The 22,136-nt window shown below is 42.2% G+C and overlaps 1 protein-coding gene across 1 annotated transcript in view; it reads left to right on the top strand.

The window, feature by feature from the left end:
• The window catches only part of LOC131951279 (uncharacterized), a 132,653-nt gene that overhangs the window by 62,810 nt on the left and 47,707 nt on the right, over nucleotides 1-22,136 (top strand). The window contains exon 2 of the mRNA XM_059313635.1: nucleotides 1,821-1,916. Coding sequence (XP_059169618.1) covers nucleotides 1,821-1,916 — 96 coding nt within the window. The remainder of the gene's footprint in view (nucleotides 1-1,820; nucleotides 1,917-22,136) is intronic.

Consider the following 22,136-nt stretch of genomic DNA (forward strand, 5'->3'; position numbering starts at 1 on the left):
AGGTTCACCAAAACGAGATATCACCTTTATCACCAAGTGCCACAAGCAAAATGTCGATTCCTAGCGAAAGAAAATATCATTGTCATCAGTTTGATTAACGTTCAAACAATGTCATGATTTATGACCTCGAGCGAATTATGAGTTGCCTGCCTGTGACCTCATCCGACCTTTCCGGTCAATAACGTTTGTGTTAAGATGTTTTCTCCAAGATGAATCTCTTTGGTCCATCCTTTCATCGACTGTAGTCTGGTCACCACTGGTCAGTAAAGTTTGTGTTAAGATGTTTTCTCCAAGATGGTCACCACTGGTCAGTAACGTTTGTGTTAAGATGTTTTCTCCAAGATGGTCACCACTGGTCAGTAACGTTTGTGTTAAGATGTTTTCTCCAAGATGGTCACCACTGGTCAGTAACGTTTGTGTTAAGATGTTTTCTCCAAGATGGTCACCACTGGTCAGTAACGTTTGTGTTAAGATGTTTTCTCCAAGATGAATCTCTTTGGTCCATCCTTTCATCGACTGTTGTCTGGTCACCACTGGTCAGTAACGTTTGTCTCTATCGCCATTCTTTTTGCTTTGATCTGAGTATAGAGAAAGTATTGTAATCGGGCACAAAAAATGAAATGTTGACAGTTTTTGCAGTTTTACAGCTCACTACCTTGTCGTATACTGAAATGAAGATGTATTGTAATCGTGAAAAATCAAAATCGTGATTTTGGCAAATTTTGACGTTTTACATACAACCTTCAGCTACCGGAAAAGCGTAGCTTTTCAATCTTGTCCGTCAGTGTGTCTGTGTGTGTGTGTGTGTGTATGTGTGTATGTAAACATGATAACTTGAGTACCGTTTCAGTTATGTTGACTAAAGTTTATAAATCAAATATTTAGAGATTTCCGGTATCCGGAAGTGCTACTTAAAGCTCTTCCGGTCTCTTAAAAGCCCATAACTTGAGTACCATTAAAGTTAGGTAGACGAAATTGCATCATTATTGGATTGTATGTACAGGTTTCCATCAACTTTTGAGCGACTTCCGGTAATAAAAAAAAATGGTGCTTTACTCTATTTCCTCGGGAACAAGATAACTTAAGTACTGTTTCAGTAAGTTTGACGAAATTTCATACATAGGTATCTGTGAATCAATTGAACAATAGCTTTATCTTCATTTGATTAATCAAACCACTAGCTTCCATTTACCCTAGCCACCTCCCCTGACCCTAACCACCTCCCCTGACCCTAACCACCTCCCCTGACCCTAACCACCTCCCCTGACCCTAACCACCTCCCCTGACCCTAACCACCCCCCTAAACCTAGCCTCCCCCCTGACCCTAGCCACCTCCCCTGACTCTAGCCACCCCCCTGACCCTAGCCACCTCCCCTGACTCTAACCACCCCCCTGACCCTAACCACCCCCCCCCTATACTTGACAAGTGACTCCCTTTCTGGGCACAACTATGGTTTCTTTAGTCTTAAAAACTTAAGACGCTGTCTACTTAGAGCGTGACAAAGTATCTCTCTGCTAGATGTAAACAGATTCTCCCATTACAACTTCCAGCTATCCACATCTCCACATTAACCCCATCAGACCCGGTGTGTACTTAACTCTGAGCCCGATACACCAAGTGGTCAGGCATCTTAATGACATTCAAATTAAAGTAGTTGGAACTTGTTTGGTGTCATCAGACGAGCACATGTTGACCCACTTTAATTACAACAGCACACGATGACCTACTTTAACTACGTCAACATACGTTACATACTTTATACTCTGACCTACTCTAGTTATACCCTGTAGCACACTCTGACCTACTTATTACTCTCCAGGTCTCGGTGATGGAGGCTGTCAGAAGTCTGAACTGTGACCTACTTCTGGAGCTGCTCCCAGACAGCAGCCAACAGCCGCGGCTGTCCGTTGACCTGGTAAGTACATTAAGTATTTTGCTCTTTCTTTTAGCGCTTGACCGTCGGGATCTGGTTTTTCTTGAACTTATTATCAGCCTTTTAATGGTATTTTTTTTGTAAAGAAAAAAGTTGCTTCCCTTGCTATAGCGTTTTTCTTGAACTTTTATCCTTCGTTGTTTTGGTCTTTGCCTAGCTATCCACCTATCTTAAAGTTTTGTCTTTAAATTAGTACCTACCTTATAATGGACCAGTTATTGTGAACTCAAGCTTACTACTAGTCAAAGAGCTTCATGCATCCCACCAGCTTACTTCGGCCTCAACCTTCAGCCGTCTTCAAAAAATCCATCCATATATTAAAAAAATAACCCCACTTTTAACAAAAATATATTAAAAACATTAGCTGATAATGTCTTCAAATAACGTTTCTATAAATACCCTTGCTGTATGTTTATGTAATGAGGGTGTGACTTTGTGGACTGCCAGATTTTTTAGATTCTTCACACAACGTTTTACTCTGAAGTTTTCCCCACTTCCCGGCTTCGTTTTAAAATTTTTTATTTTGAAGGCTGGCCCCAGCCGTGGCGCGGCGGCCACATAAAATAAAGCATCAATTCCCTCCTTGTGCCATGTATGTCTACCATTTATTTACAATTTGTGATGTTGTTTACTCAAGATCTTTGCCCGTACTAGGGTGTGTAAGCAGCCATTTTGTTTTTATTTACTGGTCCAAATCTGTAGGCCACGGTGTTGCTGTAAAGAAAATAATAAAAATTGTAGCGCTTACATTTTATTTTAAAACTGTTATACAGATAGATTAATTATAGACAATTTTAAACAACACACCAACTCATTTTTTTCTAGACAGTCGTCTCACTTGTAAAAGTTTATATTCTATTTCCCACGTGGTATCACCCGCCCAATGAAAAATATCCCCTTATTAACTGCCGCCAACAGCCATGATTTTTTTCCTCCATTCTCCTCCAGTTTATTAAAAAAAACATCACAAAAAAATAAAGACAAAAAAAAAAACCAAATATTAAAAAACAAGCTTGAAGCATAACATCGCATTAGACTCAGCAATACATTGTGTGAATGTCAAGTTAACAAAATAAAAAGTTTAATTTGAAGCGGAAGTCAGGTCACGTGATTGCACGTGAGTTTGTGGCACGCTATGTCAGACAGTGTTCGCTGATGTCAGACATTTGATGTCAGACAGCTGGTGTCAGACAGCTGGTGTCAGACATTTAATGTCAGACAGCTGGTGTCAGACAACTGGTGTCAGACAGCTGGTGTCAGACAGTGTTGCTGTTGTCAGACAGCTGATGTCAAACAGCTGATGTCAGCTCCATTTATAGTTTGTGCTGTCTCTAGGGTCGTCCGATTGTCCTACACACATTTTACCCTACTAAATATCACAATCGTTGCTTTAGATTGATCTGCTTCTGTCTATGTCAGGCATAAAGTGGTGTTAATAGCAAGACGTCACACATGACGTATAATTGTATCATGGGTATACAATGCGATATATGTAGGACATGGGTATAGTTGTATGTTGGGTATACAGTGCATTATATGTAGAACATAGGGTATAGTTGTATGTTAGGCATACAGTGCGATATATGTATAATATGGATATAGTTGTATGTTGGGTATACAGTGCATTATATGTAGAACATAGGGTATAGTTGTATGTTAGGTATACAGTGCGATATATGTATAATATGGATATAGTTGTATGTTGGGTATACAGTGCATTATATGTAGAACATAGGGTATAGTTGTATGTTAGGTATACAGTGCGATATATGTATAATATGGATATAGTTGTATGTTGGGTATACAGTGCGTTATATAGGACATAGAGTATAGTTGTATGTTGGGTATACAGTGCGTTATATGTAGAACTTAGGGTATAGTTGTATGTTGGGTATACAGTGCATTATATGTAGAACATAGGGTATAGTTGTATGTTGGGTATACAGTGCGTTATATGTAGAACATAGGGTATAGTTGTATGTTGGGTATACAGTGCGTTATATGTAGAACTTAGGGTATAGTTGTATGTTGGGTATACAGTGCATTATATGTAGAACATAGGGTATAGTTGTATGTTGGGTATACAGTGCGTTATATGTAGAACATAGGGTATAGTTGTATGTTGGGTATACAGTGCGTTATATGTAGAACTTAGGGTATAGTTGTATGTTGGGTATACAGTGCATTATATGTAGAACATAGGGTATAGTTGTATGTTGGGTATACAGTGCGTTATATGTAGAACATAGGGTATAGTTGTATGTTGGGTATACAGTGCGTTATATGTAGAACATAGGGTATAGTTGTATGTTGGGTATACAGTGCATTATATGTAGAACATAGGGTATAGTTGTATGTTGGGTATACAGTGCGTTATATGTAGGACATGGGTATAGTTGTATGTTGGGTATAACGTGTTGTATGTCATAGAGGAAAATTGTGATTACTAGAACATAAGTTAAAACCTTACTCAAAGTCCGGCATGTGCACTAATTAGCTTTACTAATTAATCACGGCTAATTAAGGTTTAAACCGGAGTATCTTCGATCCACAACATTTTCTTGAATTACACTAGCACATACACACCCTACCATGCTTATGGCGTGTATAAATGTGACGCTTACAGTCTATAATGACAACGGTCCCGCCTTGCAGTTATGGCACTCAGCTTTGTAAAGTCTTCTTGGTAGAGGGGTGGGGAGGGTATAGCCACACAGAACCTGTGTGTGTGTGTGGGGGGGGGGGGGCGGGGTGCATAGTTACACAGAACCTGTGGTGACATGTGTATGTGTGGTGTGTGTATGCGTGATTTGTGTGTGTACCGACGTAGGTCATATTAATCTCATATATCTGTTTCGTCAGTTGGAATGTACCCACAATGTCCCCACAGTGTGTCCCCACAATGTGTCCCCACAGTGTCCCCACAGTGTCCCCACAATGTGTCCCCACAATGTGTCCCCACAGTGTCCCCGCCCTATCCACGCCACTGGCAGTGTACTACTCCACTGTATACACCTCCATATGTCACTTTGTACCACAGGCGCGAACCAAACCCTGTGTGTCCGCTAGAAGTCACATGATCGTGTTTCATCGTTCTGGCCCGGGGTGGCATTGGACTGAGAGACGAGGGACATTCTTGGCCAAGTTAGAGACTGCCGGGTCAAGGGTCACAATGTTATTGTTGGTATTGATCTGCTTCTCATTTGTTGGTTGTTGGTTTTTGACTCATGTTAGCTAATGTTGGTTGTTGGTTGTTAGCTCATTTTGGCTAATGTTGGTTGTTAGCTCATTTTGGCTAATGTTGGTTGTTGGCTCATGTTAGCTAATGTTGGTTGTTGGCTCATGTTAGCTAATGTTGGTTGTTGGCTCATGTTAGTTAATGTTGGTTGTTGGCTCATGTTAGCTAATGTTGGTTGTTGGCTCATGTTAGCTAATGTTGGTTGTTGGCCCATGTTAGTTAATGTTGGTTGTTGGCTCATGTTAGCTAATGTTGGTTGTTGGCTCATGTTAGTTAATGTTGGTTGTTGGCTCATTTTGGCTAATGTTGGTTGTTGGCTCATTTTGGCTAATGTTGGCTGTTGGCTCATTTTGGCTAATGTTGGTTGTTGGCTCATTTTGGCTAATGTTGGTTGTTGGCTCATTTTGACTAATGTTGGTTGTTGGCTCATTTTGGCTAATGTTGGTTGTTGGCTCATTTTGGCTAATGTTGGTTGTTGGCTCATTTTGGCTAATGTTGGTTGTTGGCTCATTTTGGCTAATGTTGGTTGTTGGCTCATTTTGGCTCATGTTGGTTGTTGGCTCATTTTGGCTAATGTTGGTTGTTGGCTCATGTTAGTAAATGTTGGTTGTTGGCTCATTTTGGCTAATGTTGGTTGTTGGCTCATTTGGGCTAATGTTGGTTGTTGGCTCATTTTGGCTAATGTTGGTTGTTAGCTCATTTTGGCTAATGTTGGTTGTTGGCTCATGTTAGCTAATGTTGGTTGTTGGCTCATGTTAGCTAATGTTGGTTGTTGGCTCATGTTAGCTAATGTTGGTTGTTGGCTCATGTTAGCTAATGTTGGTTGTTGGCTCATGTTAGTTAATGTTGGTTGTTGGCTCATGTTAGCTAATGTTGGTTGTTGGCTCATGTTAGCTAATGTTGGTTGTTGGCTCATGTTAGTTAATGCTGGTTGTTGGCTCATGTTAGCTAATGTTGGTTGTTGGCTCATGTTAGTTAATGTTGGTTGTTGGCTCATTTTGGCTAATGTTGGTTGTTGGCTCATTTTGGCTAATGTTGGCTGTTGGCTCATTTTGGCTAATGTTGGTTGTTGGCTCATTTTGGCTAATGTTGGTTGTTGGCTCATTTTGGCTAATGTTGGTTGTTGGCTCATTTTGGCTAATGTTGGTTGTTGGCTCATTTTGGCTAATGTTGGTTATTGGCTCATTTTGGCTAATGTTGGTTGTTGGCTCATTTTGGCTAATGTTGGTTGTTGGCTCATTATGGCTAATGTTGGTTGTTGGCTCATGTTAGCTAATGTTGGTTGTTGGCTCATGTTAGTTAATGTTGGTTGTTGGCTCATGTTAGCTAATGTTGGTTGTTGGCTCATGTTAGCTAATGTTGGTTGTTGGCTCATGTTAGCTAATGTTGGTTGTTGGCTCATGTTAGCTAATGTTGGTTGTTGGCTCATGTTAGTTAATGTTGGTTGTTGGCTCATTTTGGCTAATGTTGGTTGTTGGCTCATTTTGGCTAATGTTGGCTGTTGGCTCATTTTGGCTAATGTTGGTTGTTGGCTCATTTTGGCTAATGTTGGTTGTTGGCTCATTTTGGCTAATGTTGGTTGTTGGCTCATTTTGGCTAATGTTGGTTGTTGGCTCATTTTGGCTCATGTTGGTTATTGGCTCATTTTGGCTAATGTTGGTTGTTGGCTCATTTTGGCTAATGTTGGTTGTTGGCTCATTATGGCTAATGTTGGTTGTTGGCTCATGTTAGCTAATGTTGGTTGTTGACTCATGTTAGCTAATGTTGGTTGTTGGCTCATGTTAGCTAATGTTGGTTGTTGGCTCATGTTAGCTAATGTTGGTTGTTGACTCATGTTAGCTAATGTTGGTTGTTGGCTCATGTTAGCTAATGTTGGTTGTTGGCTCATGTTAGCTAATGTTGGTTGTTGGCTCATGTTAGCTAATGTTGGTTGTTGGCTCATGTTAGCTAATGTTGGTTGTTGGCTCATGTTAGCTAATGTTGGTTGTTGGCTCATTTTGGCTCATGTTGGTTGTTGGCTCATGTTAGTTAATGTTGGTTGTTGGCTCATGTTAGCTAATGTTGGTTGTTGGCTCATGTTAGCTAATGCTGGTTGTTGGCTCATGTTAGCTAATGTTGGTTGTTGGCTCATTTTGGCTCATGTTGGTTGTTAGCTCGTGGTGGCTGTTGGTTCATGTTAGCTAATGTTGGTTGTTGGCTCATGTTGGTTGTTGGCTCATGTTGGTTGTCGGCTCACCACTAGAGCCTACAGTTAAGAGAAGCGACGACTATGGTGGAAGAGGCACAGTACATATTGTAGTGAGAGGGTAGAGAATCCCTACAAAGGTCTAGAACCTTCTCTCACTAGCGCCCACTGGTGAAGAAGTGTTTGATGTGAACTGGGCGCTTACCGTATTGTTATTTGAAACAGAGAAATTCATGTTTTGAAAATTATGAATTTTACGGTTACATTTTCGTTATATGACAAGAATGTTAAGTGCCAGCAATGATTATACTAAACACTGCCCCAACATTAACCCGATGTACCAGCACAGTGCCAACACAGTACCAACACAGTACCAACACAGTACCAACACAGTGCCCACAGTACCAACACAGTGCCCACAGTACCAACACAGTGCCCACAGTACCAACACAGTGCCCACAGTACCAACACAGTACCAACACAGTACCAACACAGTGCCCACAGTACCAACACAGTGCCCACCGTACCAACACAGTGCCCACCGTACCAACACAGTGCCCACCGTACCAACACAGTGCCCACCGTACCAGTAGAGTGCCCTATGGTGTACCAACACAGTGCCAACACAGTACCAACACAGTACCAACACAGTACCAACACAGTGCCCACAGTACCAACACAGTGCCCACAGTACCAACACAGTCCCAACACAGTACCAACACAGTGCCCACAGTACCAACACAGTGCCCACCGTACCAACACAGTGCCCACCGTACCAACACAGTGCCCACCGTACCAACACAGTGCCCACCGTACCAGTAGAGTGCCCTATGGTGTACCAACACAGTGCCAACAGTACCAACACAGTGCCAACAGTACCAACACAGTGCCCCATGTTGTACCAACACAGTGCCCACAGTACCAACACAGTGCCCACAGTACCAACACAGTGCCCACAGTACCAACACAGTGCCCACAGTACCAACACAGTGCCCACAGTACCAACACAGTGCCAACACAGTACCAACACAGTGCCCACAGTACCAACACAGTGCCACAGTACCAACACAGTGCCCACAGTACCAACACAGTGCCCACAGTACCAACACAGTGCCAACACAGTACCAACACAGTGCCCACAGTACCAACACAGTGCCCACAGTACCAACACAGTGCCCACAGTACCAACACAGTGCCCACAGTACCAACTCAGTGCCCACAGTACCAACACAGTGCCCACCGTACCAACACAGTGCCCACCGTACCAACACAGTGTCCACCGTACCAACACAGTGCCCACCGTACCAGTAGAGTGCCCTATGGTGTACCAACACAGTGCCAACAGTACCAACACAGTGCCAACAGTACCAACACAGTGCCCCATGTTGTACCAACACAGTGCCCACAGTACCAACACAGTGCCCACAGTACCAACACAGTGCCCACAGTACCAACACAGTGCCCACAGTACCAACACAGTGCCAACAATACCAGCACAGTGCCCACAGTACCAACACAGTACCAACACAGTGCCCACCGTACCAACACAGTGCCCACCGTACCAACACAGTGTCCACCGTACCAACACAGTGCCCACCGTACCAGTAGAGTGCCCTATGGTGTACCAACACAGTGCCAACAGTACCAACACAGTGCCAACAGTACCAACACAGTGCCCCATGTTGTACCAACACAGTGCCCACAGTACCAACACAGTGCCCACAGTACCAACACAGTGCCCACAGTACCAACACAGTGCCCACAGTACCAACACAGTGCCAACAATACCAGCACAGTGCCCACAGTACCAACACAGTACCAACACAGTACCAACACAGTGCCCACAGTACCAACACAGTGCCCACAGTACCAACACAGTGCCCACAGTACCAACACAGTGCCCACAGTACCAACACAGTGCCCACAGTACCAACACAGTGCCCACAGTACCAACACAGTTCCCACAGTACCAACACAGTGCCCACAGTACCAACACAGTGCCCACAGTACCAACACAGTGCCCACAGTACCAACACAGTGCCCACAGTACCAACACAGTGCCCACAGTACCAACACAGTGCCCACAGTACCAACACAGTGCCCACAGTACCAACACAGTGCCCACCGTACCAACACAGTGCCCACAGTACCAACACAGTGCCCACAGTACCAACACAGTGCCCACAGTACCAACACAGTTCCCACAGTACCAACACAGTGCCCACAGTACCAACACAGTGCCCACAGTACCAACACAGTGCCCACAGTACCAACACAGTGCCCACAGTACCAACACAGTGCCCACAGTACCAACACAGTGCCCACAGTACCAACACAGTTCCCACAGTACCAACACAGTGCCCACAGTACCAACACAGTGCCCACAGTACCAACACAGTGCCCATAGTACCAACACAGTTCCCACAGTACCAACACAGTGCCCACAGTACCAACACAGTGCCCACAGTACCAACACAGTTCCCACAGTACCAACACAGTGCCCACAGTACCAACACAGTGCCCACAGTACCAACACAGTACCAACACAGTACCAACACAGTGCCCACAGTACCAACACAGTACCAACACACTGTCCACAGTACCAACACAGTGCCCACAGTACCAACACAGTGACCACAGTACCAACACAGTGCCCATAGTACGAACACAGTGCCCACAGTACCAACACAGTGCCCACAGTACCAACACAGTGACCACAGTACCAACACAGTGCCCACAGTACCAACCCAGTGCCCACCGTACCAGCGTAGTGCCCTCTATGATGTATTCGACTGATCAAATCCTACCAACGGTCGATACTGGTGATCACTGCTTGACCAGACCAACATCGCAATCGACCAATCGGACCCGAGCAGTTTTAAGATTACAGTTTCTATAGTATTTCATCACCCCTCCCCCGCCCCCCGCTCTCTGAAATTGAAGGATTATGGGATAGAAGATATGAGTGTACGTGACCGTACGTTACCTCCTATCGATCGACTGTGATTTTTAGTGGCGTGGGGATGGGGGTGGGGGTGTGGGTACTCTGGTTTTCCGGGAATTTTAAAAGTTTTTTCATTAGATTCTAAGCGTGGGTCTACACTTGGAGGAATTTTTTATAAGTATTATTTAATTTTTTTCATGATATTTTAGTGTGGGTCTATATTTGGAGAAGCTTTAAACATTTGATTATTATTATTCCAGTTGTTTCTGCAGATTTTTTGGAGGAATTTTTTTTTATGATTCAAAAATTCTTCATGAAATAAGAGGCTTGCAAAGCTTGTTTGTGTGCTTGTCATAATATATCCAATAGAACAGACAAGTTAAAAACGTATTCCGTAGCATTTATTATTTATCGTGTGTTTTTAGCCAATTTTTATAGCGCGAAGTTTATTTTTTAAAATTCGGTAGAAATAAAAACACAACATCAACAACACCAATCCAGAACATCTGTTTTGTATACATCCATGACGAGCTATAATAATAAAATAAATAATTAGAGAAGTTGAAAGAATTGTCGAATTCACAAATTATGAACGACTGAAAAGTAGAAAATAAAACAACTAAGTGGCGGCGTATGCTAAGTCGTGGGTTGGCTCGTTCTAATTAACACAAGACAACATCACGGTAATATCATGACAACATAACGGTCACATCATGACAACATCACGGTAACATCATGACAACATCACGGTAACATCATGACAACAGCATCCGGACATCATCAACATCTGGGCCAACACCTCGACAGTATTACGATAGCATCATGAAAACATCCTTACATCACCAGGAACACATCGCAATACATCACCACAACATCAGGAACCCATCACGATACCATCACCGGATGTCACACCCCCTATAGAATATATGTATGAAACATGTTTGCATAATTGACCGTCTCTAGAAAGTTCCATTAGCGTGCCACATCTTGCAGGGACGGGCCAGAATTATGCAACAGATCACGTGCTATTGTACCGGGCCTCCCGCCATACTTGGAGCTTGTGTTGACTAAAGAATGGGGGAGGGTGGGGATGTAATGTTGTTTGGTCTGTGGGTGTATAGCCGACGTTAAAGTCAGGTTGATATTTGTGGGTTAGAGACATCAAGTTAATCAAGAGATAATCTAAAGCATGAATTAATTAGCAGTTATCCTTGAAAGTTGGATTAAGATAACGTGGCACGTGTAACATTAAGGTTCTACCATTCACACAATTAACAAATATAACTAGAATCGTTTAAAAGTGTGTAATTTAGACTTAGAGCTGCGATGTTTACTGGTCAATTGGATATAGTCGGTACTAGTTTTGATAGTATAGATAGACCCTGGCCCTAACCATAGCCTTATCACTAACCTTGTCCTGAGATTTACACATGACTCTAAACCAAATCCTAACCCTATCCCTGTCATTTAGCCCTAACCTTGCTATAGATCAGGGGTCTCCAAACTACGGCCCGCGGGCCGGATGCGACCCGCGATGTCCTCTCCTTCGGCCCGCGGAGATCTTTTTGTCCACGGAAAAAAGTTCGTTGGTGACGGCTGAGGAGCTTTGCCCAGAAAAATTAAAGACATTCCTGGAAGAAACTGGCCCCCAAACTGACATTTTTTAGTTAAATTTTTTAGTTAATGTGGCCGACTCGAACGGAAAAGTTTGGAGACCCCTGCAGATGTTGAATTGTCCTGTCTGCGTTTTTTACAGAATTTTACTTCTTACTCACTTAACTTCTGCTACATACCCACATGACTTCTGCGATGTACCACAGTGATGTCTGCTACATATATACGTGAATTTTGCTACGTGACTTCTACTACTTTCCCACGTGACCTAAATGTAGTATGTGTGGTGGCAAGAAAAAGCCTAATTGAAACTTACGAGTGAGTGAGTAGCAAACTCGGCAAAGTTTTGAATTGATTGTAAAAATCTATCGTCTGCCCTTTCATCGATTACCTCCCTCTAGTGACGTCACATCCTGGTGAGTTCACCACCAGCTGCCGCCAACCAAAATATTGTTGTTTGGGGTTTCCGGTGGGATCAAAATAGCATGGGCAGGGTGGGGTGGGGTGGGGGGGGGGTCGGAATGACCAATTTTAATTTTTTTTACCCATGTTACTTATATCATCATAGTGGAGAATCGGGGAGGTGGGGGTTTGAAAATATTTACGTTAGGATACCCAATGGATTGATTAAAATTGATTGCACGCCATTAAAAAAGTACTCACAGAACTACCCCCTCCCCCGACTATCTGTATTATGTCTGGAGAGTTGTAATCTCCTTCAAGAGATTCAGAAATTCCCGTAGTTTTGTTGGCTGTGGAAGATACGGTACACTTGGTGGGACAAGCCACTCTTCGCCTCACTCTAGCAACACTACAACAACTGTACCCCACACATAACAACTGTACCCCACACACAACAACTGTACCCGACACACAACAACTGTACCCCACACCTAACAACTGTACACTACACACAACTGCCCCCACACCTAACAATTGTACAAACCTATCTTAATGGACCAACTGTCTTGTGCCATTGACTGCCTGTCTTCATCTCACCACACCTGTCTTCGACCTGGCACAATGAGATGCAGCTTCCTGTCTGCAGGTGAGATCGTTATACGGGTGAGGCCTGGAGCTAACAGGTCGACTTTAACATCAGGAGCTGCCGTCATTCATACAACAAATAAATTAAAATTTTAAATTGTTTGTCCTCAATGACACGTTGGTCTGTCTAAAGACAGCCGTGAAAAAATATCGCAATAAAATCTCTAACCCAGGGTAGTACGTTTGTTCTTTATCTGAGGGTCTTTTAGACAATAAAGAAAGATTAAATCTTTGTTTACAGTTTCAACTTTTTTGTTTGCTTTAGAGAAAGCGAAAGCTAAAAGAGTTTAGAGGTGTCAAGTTTAGTGCATTTAAAGTTTATTTATGAGAGATATTTAAAATATTTTAATTGAAAATATTTGTTTCTGTATGGTTCGTGTAATACACCAATCTGACAGTTGTGGAAACCAATTTCTACAGTTGATCTAGCGAATGTTATAACGTTAGCAAGTAGCTCACAAGTAATTATTTCTACAATTTATCTAGGCAATGCTGGAACATTAGCAAGTAGCTAACAAGCAGAGGCGTAGCGATTATGGGGGGGGGGGGGGGCAGGGCGTACAAATGTCCCCGGGCGCCGACCTTAGGGGGCGCCAAAATGGGTTGTAAAAACAAATTAAAATGTTATTTTAGCTGCATTTTTGCAGTTTGAGAGGGGGGGGGGGGTGCAAATCGAAAAGTTGAGGGGGGGGGGGGGGGAGGGGTGCAAATTGAAAATTTGCTCCCGAGGGGGGCGCCAAATTGAAAGTTTGACCCGGGCGCCGGGAAGGGTCGCTACGCCTCTGCTAACAAGTAACTATTTCTACAGTTGATATAGCCAATGTTGGAACATTAGCAAGTAACTCACAAGCTACTAACTTACCTGATGATGATATCCCATGTCACTAACTAGCCAATGTGCCAATCAACTTGACAGAACTACATGCAAACTCGATTTATTTTTACTGCCTTCACTTGATTGGCCGTAACTTAATTATATAATGGAAATCTGGAAATACAATTTTTATCCCGCGTGAAAAAAAAACATTTCTTCTCAATTATTGTTTATCCGTTTCTTCCTGTGCAAATGTGGATTGATTTCACATGGACCTGTTATTGCCCGCAAGAGAGAGCTAAGAAAAGTCCAAAAGTTTATCTTGTCGGTTTTAAATATCAAAGAGCTTTATTCTATGGAACTAAGGTTTTTATAAGTTCTTTTAATCTACATTTCTGGCTTCATTTTACAACTCTTTAACATTCTGTAACAGTTGGTAATAACTTATTTAACTACACACGTCCGTGTTGCTGATGTTAAAATACTACTGTATGAGCATAACACGTGACAACCGTTACTGAAACGGTAATGGGAATATATATATATATATATATATATATATATATATATATATATATATATATATATATATATATATATATATACATACATATATATATATATATACAATTATATATAAAGGCTCTTATGATACAGGCTGTTTTAAAATATACATGTGTATATAAATATATAACTAGTACGCTGGCCATATAGTGGTTAAAGAGCGACCACTCCAAAACACCAGCAGCGCTTAGATGTGACGTGTAGATGTTTGAAGTTCCTGAGTCTCGTGCCAGCCACCCTCTGCATGTGTCACATCACACTCACACACACATACTCACACACACACACACTCACACACACATACATTCACACACTCACACACACTCACACACTCACACGCACACACTCACACACTCACACACTCACACACTCACACTTACACACTCACACAATCACACACGCACACTCACACACTCTCTATACATGGAATAATGAGTTTTCACTGCTGGTTCCATCTCAGCCGAGCTTAACTGAAGGAGCTGTTAACGTCGAGTTGGATTGTATTGGATGGAGGCAGTTATTACATTTCTATTTCTTGGTGGGAGTTGGATTGTTGTGCATGTTTTCACCTGAATTTTATTTATACTCAGCAATTATGTACCCTTTTTAAAATATAAAATGTGTTTTTGTTTTTGCCTCGAAAATTCATTCTATATTTTTTTTCTGTGTTTTTATTTTATTTTACTCGTACTACATCCCAACAAAATCACGTACCCATTTTTCGACAAATTCGCATATAAACAAAGCGTGTACAATAGTACCCCATACACGTTACATACACAGCTCCTGATACAAAACCCCAAGTTATGGCCAAACCAACTTCCCCATCCTCCCCCCTCCCCCCCCCCCCCAACAGACAAATGAGCTAAACCTAACAAAATGTCGTTCTTCCAGTTTCCAGCGTCCCCCCCCCCCCCCCCAACCTCTAATCCTCTGTCTTGTCCACATAACTTCACTAATCTACTTCTCTTATTATTTCCCTTAGGCATTTCCGGTTTTGGTTTTCTTTTGGTTTTGTATCCACTTCCGGTTTCCACGAGTCTGACCACGAATGGTGCGTTAGGTTAGTCAAGACAATGAGTATATTTTAGTCCACGAATGTTTTGGTCCAATTTAAACATAGGACCGATCAATAGTTGTACTGCAACGAAATCTTTCTGTGTCGACCTAGAGACAAGTGTACTGATTTTATTATAGGGGCTTGAAGATTTTTGTTTTCATTTCAATGTACTGACATATCGACCTCTACTATGGTCATATTGTAATGACCTTACGACTCATTATAATGACCTTACAACACATTGTAATGACCTTACAACTCATTGTAATGACCTTGCAACTCATTGTAATGACCTTACGACTCATTTTAATGACATTACAACACATTGTAATGACCTTACGACTCATTGTAATGACCTTACGACTTCTTTATCGATCGTACCGTAGCACCCAGTGACCTCTCCAATGACCTTATTGGTTATTTGACCTGTCACTTAAATATTGACCTTGTTGAAGTGACCCTACAGCTTCTATTGAATTATTGTATAAAACACTTGTCAGCGCAAGCATTTATAATTTTTTTAAACAAAATAAAAACTCCGACTATGGCATATTTTCTTCTATAATTGCCTGGCGAAAATAATTTGCTTTTGTGTAAATTGTTAGGAGCCATTAATGTAAACGACCAGACTTGTTTATGTTTGCAGAAAGTCAGTTCCTGTCCTGGTCTCCTGCCCGTCTTCACCCAGCTGCTGGACAGTTAGACCCATGTCCTGATCTAGTTGACCCATGCCCTGATCTATTTGACCCATGTCCTGATCTATTTGACCCATGTTCTGATCTATTTGACCCACGTCCTGATCTATTTGACCCATGTCCTGATCTATTTGACCCATGTCCTGATCTAGTTGACCCATGTCCTGATCTATTTGACCCATGTCCTGATCTATTTGACCCATGTCCTGATCTATTTGACCCATGTCCTAATCTATTTGACCCATGTCCTGATCTATTTGACCCATGTCCTTATCTAATTGACCCATGTCCTGATCTATTTGACCCAAGTCCTGATCTATTTGACCCAAGTCCTGATCTATTTGACCCAAGTCCTGATCTATTTGACCCATGTCCTGATCTATTGGACCCACATCCTCATTCGGACTTATGTCCTGATCTTTATGTCCTATCCATGTGCTCATTTGAATGTCCTACCCATGTCCTCATCCATTATATCTGTCCACCTGAAGCTGATAAACACTGAGCAGGTCACCCGATAGGCTTGAAGTTCTGTCACGTGATACTCCCACCAAAGCTGTGTGGTTGACTGAGGTCACATGATATTCCCAACACGTGATGAGTTTCTATGGTTGACCGAGGTCACTTGATGTGCGTATCGTGGGTCAAGGCTGTACCTAATCACGTGATACCTCTGATGCCGGACCAGCGAGGATTGAGCTGGTCATCAAAATGATGAAACACTGTGCAACTGATTCATCTATAGAACAACCAAGGGACATTAGTGCTTGGCGGCGAGTTATCGTTCTTTACAATTTTATGCTACAGGTCAAAGGTCATATTATGCTGGGACTTCCGCACCCATTAATGTAGATAATTAATTACAAACTGGTGTCAGTGTCTATGGCAAACAGTAAAAGCCAGTTCGAACATCACAATTCACCTTAGTTAAGGCGCTTAAGGAATCCTTTATATCATTTATCAGTCACTTTTTGATTGAAGTTTTTGACTTGATGACTGTCATGTTATGTGTTATAGACAGAGTTGAAGGAGCTGCTTCTTCTCTAGTAGACACATTTTCTATTTTACAGGAAAAATTCTCTATTTTACGAAAAAAACATTCTTTATTTTTAAGCGAACGGCCTCCATTTTAAGAATAAAAAACAGCCTCTACGCTACTAGAAACAGCCTCGGTTTTAATACTAACAGGCTCTATTTTACGAGAAACAGCCTCAATTTAAGAGGAGCAGCTTCTATTTTAAGAGGAGCAGCCTCTATATCTAAAAAAAGCCTCTATATTAAAACAAACAGCCTCTATATTAAAACAAACAGCCTGTATATTAAAACAAACAGTCTCTATATTAAAACAAACAGTCTCTATATTAAAACAGACAGCCTCTATATTAAAACAAACAGCCTGTATATTAAAACAAACAGCCTCCATATTAAAACAAACAGCCTCTATATTAAAACAAACAGCCTCTATATTAAAACAAACAGCCTCTATATTAAAACAAACAGTCTCTATATTAAAACAAAGACAGCCTCTATATTAAAACAAACAGCCTCTATATTAAAACAAACAGCCTCTGTATAAAAACAAACAGGCTCCTGTTGGAAAAAAATCCCAGCATCCGCTCTGTACTCCGGTTAAAGAAGAGGCCGGTCCAATCAAGTTATGCCGGCTACGACACGTTCGTTAACCGGCTATTTCCGGCAACATCAGCGGGGAGAAAGATCAAGAGAATGGTTTGAGGAAACGCCCCCCACCTCCACAACGATTTCTTTTTTATTTGTTGTTTATATGCCCCCCTGCCCCCACCGTATACTTAAGTCTGCAGACCTGACACGCCAATTTAAATCAAACGACGCCATATTGCCACGCGGAGCCGGCTGAGAAATAACTCCATTTACATAATTATTTTCAATTTTGTTTTGAAAATATTCGAGTAAATATTGAAACTTTTAAAAACCAAATATTCGACCACAACTTGCTACTAGCCCAAGTGTATTGTTTGCTCATTTATTGGACTGAGGTGGTATTTAATAAAGAAGGATGGATACTTGTCGCTAGAAAAGGATACTTGTCATTGCAATTTGTCATTAGAACAGGGCGCTGGTCAAGGAAATACTATCGTTGCATGGGTTTAAAGAATGAGTTGAATCCGATAAGGCGAAGGTTCAAATCCCTGCTAGTCCACACGTTAAAGAGAGAATTAATTTCTTAACGACCATTACTAGTTTTAATTTCTTCACGACCATTAGGCCTACATGTTTACATTTAATTTCTTCACGACTATCACGTGTTTTAATTTTTTCACGACCATTACATGTTTACATTTAATTTCTTCACGACCATTATTGGTGTAATGTAATTTCAAAACAACCATTGTTGGTCTAATGTCATTTTTTCACGACCATTACTTGTTTTCATTTCTTCTCGACCATTGTTGGTCTAATGTAATTTCTTCTCGACCATTGTTGGTCTAATGTAATTTCTCCACTACCATTACATGTTCTTATCATTCCCTCACCCATTGCTTAAAACCTATAGAAAAATAAACAAGATTACAAAATGTGATAGCAAATATCCCGCATCTTATCTTCTCTCCCCGTTTTTATATTGTTTTTTTTTTATCTTTTCATTCACGAGAGTTCTGCTCGGATGAAAGTAAGGGGAAAATCCATAAAAAAGTTGTAGTTTCGATTTATTTATTACGGTTTCTATTCCCTACCAGCTGACAAACTCACCAGTCAGAGGCTGATAAACAGATTTAATGCTGAAATTACTGTCCAGATCTAGCGTTTGATTAAGTTTAAGAAAAAAACAATCTTGGACGACAAACGGACCCAACACGCCTCCTCCCCCCCCCCTAACAAGCCTCGCTTTGAAGGCGTTCTGACGTATCGCTGTGATCTGGTCAAATTGGCAACTTCCGGTTGTTTGAAAATCGATGGGGCGAGCTATTTAACCACCTTTTAAGTCCTGGCTATCTATAGAAAACTATCACACGTCAAACAGTTGGTTCAATTACTGCTTGAAAAAAATGGAATTATTAAATTGGGTCGTTGGTTGTTTTGCTGATGTAGTTACTGCATTTTCCTTTTTTTCCCTTAGTTCTTATTGTAATATTGGAAGTGGATTTTGTCCAACATAACTTGCTAACATGTTTTGCGCAATATGGTTCGTTGACTTCAGGTGATTTTTCTGTATGGATTAGCCTCCATGGCCTTTATTCGCCCAAGAACAATCTACAATGCAGCAGTTGTTTGATTTTGGAGTTGCTAGACGGGTTGCTGTCCCCAGAGTTATCTCTCCTAGACGGGTTGCTGTCCCCAGAGTTATCTCTCCTAGACGGGTTGCTGTCCCCAGAGTTATCTCTCCTAGACGGGTTGCTGTCCCCAGAGTTATCTCTCCTAGACGGGTTGGTGTCCCCAGCTAACGTGTTATCACCTAGACGGGTTGGTGTCCCCAGCTAACTAGAGTTTTCTCTGCTAGACGGGTTGGTGTCCCCAGCTAACTAGAGTTATCTCTCCTAGACGGGTTGGTGTCCCCAGAGTTATCTCTCCTAGACGGGTTGGTGTCCCCAGCTAACGTGTTATCACCTAGACGGGTTGGTGTCCCCAGCTAACGTGTTATCACCTAGACGGGTTGGTGTCCCCAGCTAACTAGAGTTTTCTCTGCTAGACGGGTTGGTGTCCCCAGCTAACTAGAGTTATCTCTCCTAGACGGGTTGGTGTCCCCAGCTAACGTGTTATCACCTAGACTGGTTGCTGTCCCCAGCTAACGAGTATCATCTGCCCAGGGTTCCGATCTTGAGATCTTTTGGTCAGCATTCACGCACTTCGCTACCCGACTACGCCTTGTAACCTGTTCAACAATTTTTAAAAATTTCCACATAATAGTTCTTTTCTGTGTGCGCTTAAGCTACCGTATGTGTAATACATAAATATAAACATTTTAAATCATATTCATTAAATGGATTAAAAACATACTAAAATAAATACTGTACATACATATAATTATATGCGCATGTGTAAGTGCACCTGTATATGTTAATGTCTATAAATACAAGCCGCTAAATTAATCTCTCGTGTTAGAAAAAATTAGACTAAAAACCCCATCATTCACGGATTATGTTAAGTCAAAGTACCGTGTACACAATGTGTATAAAGTGTAGCACATGTGTACATAGAAGCACACACACCTGTCTGATTGAGAAAACCTCGTCACTCTGAGCTGTTGTATACAATGTTAGAAAAGATTCATCGATTAAAGACATTTCAGATGTTGTAAACTTTACTCCCCCCGCCCCACCACCCCCCATCAGCCCCCCCCCCCCCCCCCGGCATGAGCATGTATTCCCAGCATGTCCCCATCTTCATTGATTTGAGAAAAAAAAATGTCTTGTAATCACGGGTTTAATATATGCATGCAATTTATTATCTAACGGAGAATTTATCGTTCGTAGAACCAACATATCCTTGTGTGGTGGGTTGTCTCAAGTTGTCTGTTTAAATAAGGGTTTCAACATTAGTGGGGGAGGGGGGAGGGGGGAAGGGGTAGTGTCACTAACTGGTCAACTGTATATTTAAGTTACTTTTGTAGACGTTTGGTATCAATTTACATCCTGGGTGTCATCTACTGCTGTCTTCTTCACATGCCAATGTGACATATCCAGCGCTAGATGACATGGTGACCTGTCCACGCTAAATGACGCGGTGACCTGTCCACGCTAGATGACATGGCGACCTGTCCAGCGCTAGATGACACAATGACCTGTCCAGCGCTAGATGACACACTGACATGTCCACGCTAAATGACGCGGTGACCTGTCCACGCTAAATGACACACTGACCTGTCCAGCGTTAGATGACACAATGACCTGTCCAGCGCTAGATGACACACTGACATGTCCACGCTAGATGACACACTGACCTGTCCACGCTAAATGACACACTGACCTGTCCAGCGTTAGATGACACAATGACCTGTCCAGCGCTAGATGACACACTGACCTGTCCAGCGCTAGATAACACAATGACCTGTCCAGCGCTAGATGAAACACTGACCTGTCCAGCGCTAAATGACACACTGACCTGTCCAACGCTAGATGACACAATGACCTGTCCAGCGCTAGACGACACACTGACCTGTCCAGCGCTACATGACACACTTACATGTCCACTGCTAGATGACACAATGACCTTTCTTCCAGCCAATGACAAGTTGACCTGTCCGAGAATAACTAGACCGACATCCCAACACTAGGAGAGGGCGGGGACCAGGATCAAACCCCCGAGTTGAAGCAGACGAGAGCAGCTTCCGGATACATCTCTGATGTGTCCATAGCTCCCTATTCACACACCCCCACCTCACCACCCACCACCCATTACCCAGGTCGCCGCGGAGATTTAGCTTAAAAAAAAACGAAACCAACTTTATCTCACATTGACAAAAGCGAATAGATCTGAGAAAAGCTGTAGAGAGAGAAAAACGTGTGACGTCCTCAGCTCTTAGACAGGTCGGCTTACACAAAGTGAGGCGGATGATGTTGTAAGCCGCCTGGTGGGGGGGGGGGGGGGGCGCCAACCCCGCCCTGATCTGGCCGGGGCTTACAATTAGGTCGACGTTAAACTTGATGGACTATGGGACGGTCGAACCAAATCCCCAACAAACACTTTTTTATTCCGTAAGATTTACACTGAAATATATTTTTTTAAAAATCTCGTTTGTGCTGTTCTATTTTTAAATTTATTTTAAAATATAAATTTAAAAAAGCACGTTTTAATTTTGTTGACGTCATTGTGACGTTGGTTTGTTGGTTTAACACCGCATTGCGTGCAGTAGTGACGTATTTTCCACTTTTTTTTTATGCCCTCCAATAGAAAAACGGCTTATTCCCTACAACTCGCCCCCCCCCCCCCCCCACGCCCTTAGCAAGTCCTTAAAATATCTTGCCATGGGGCTTTTAAAAATGTCGCCGTTGCTTAATTTAAAAAAAAATATTCGTGGATAAATTGAATGTGAGTTCAAGTTGTATTTTGATTTCCCAACAAGA

Source organism: Physella acuta, unplaced genomic scaffold (genome assembly GCF_028476545.2).
Source record: "Physella acuta isolate Inbredline_101_S28 unplaced genomic scaffold, ASM2847654v3 ptg000806l, whole genome shotgun sequence".
Lineage (NCBI taxonomy): Eukaryota > Metazoa > Mollusca > Gastropoda > Physidae > Physella > Physella acuta.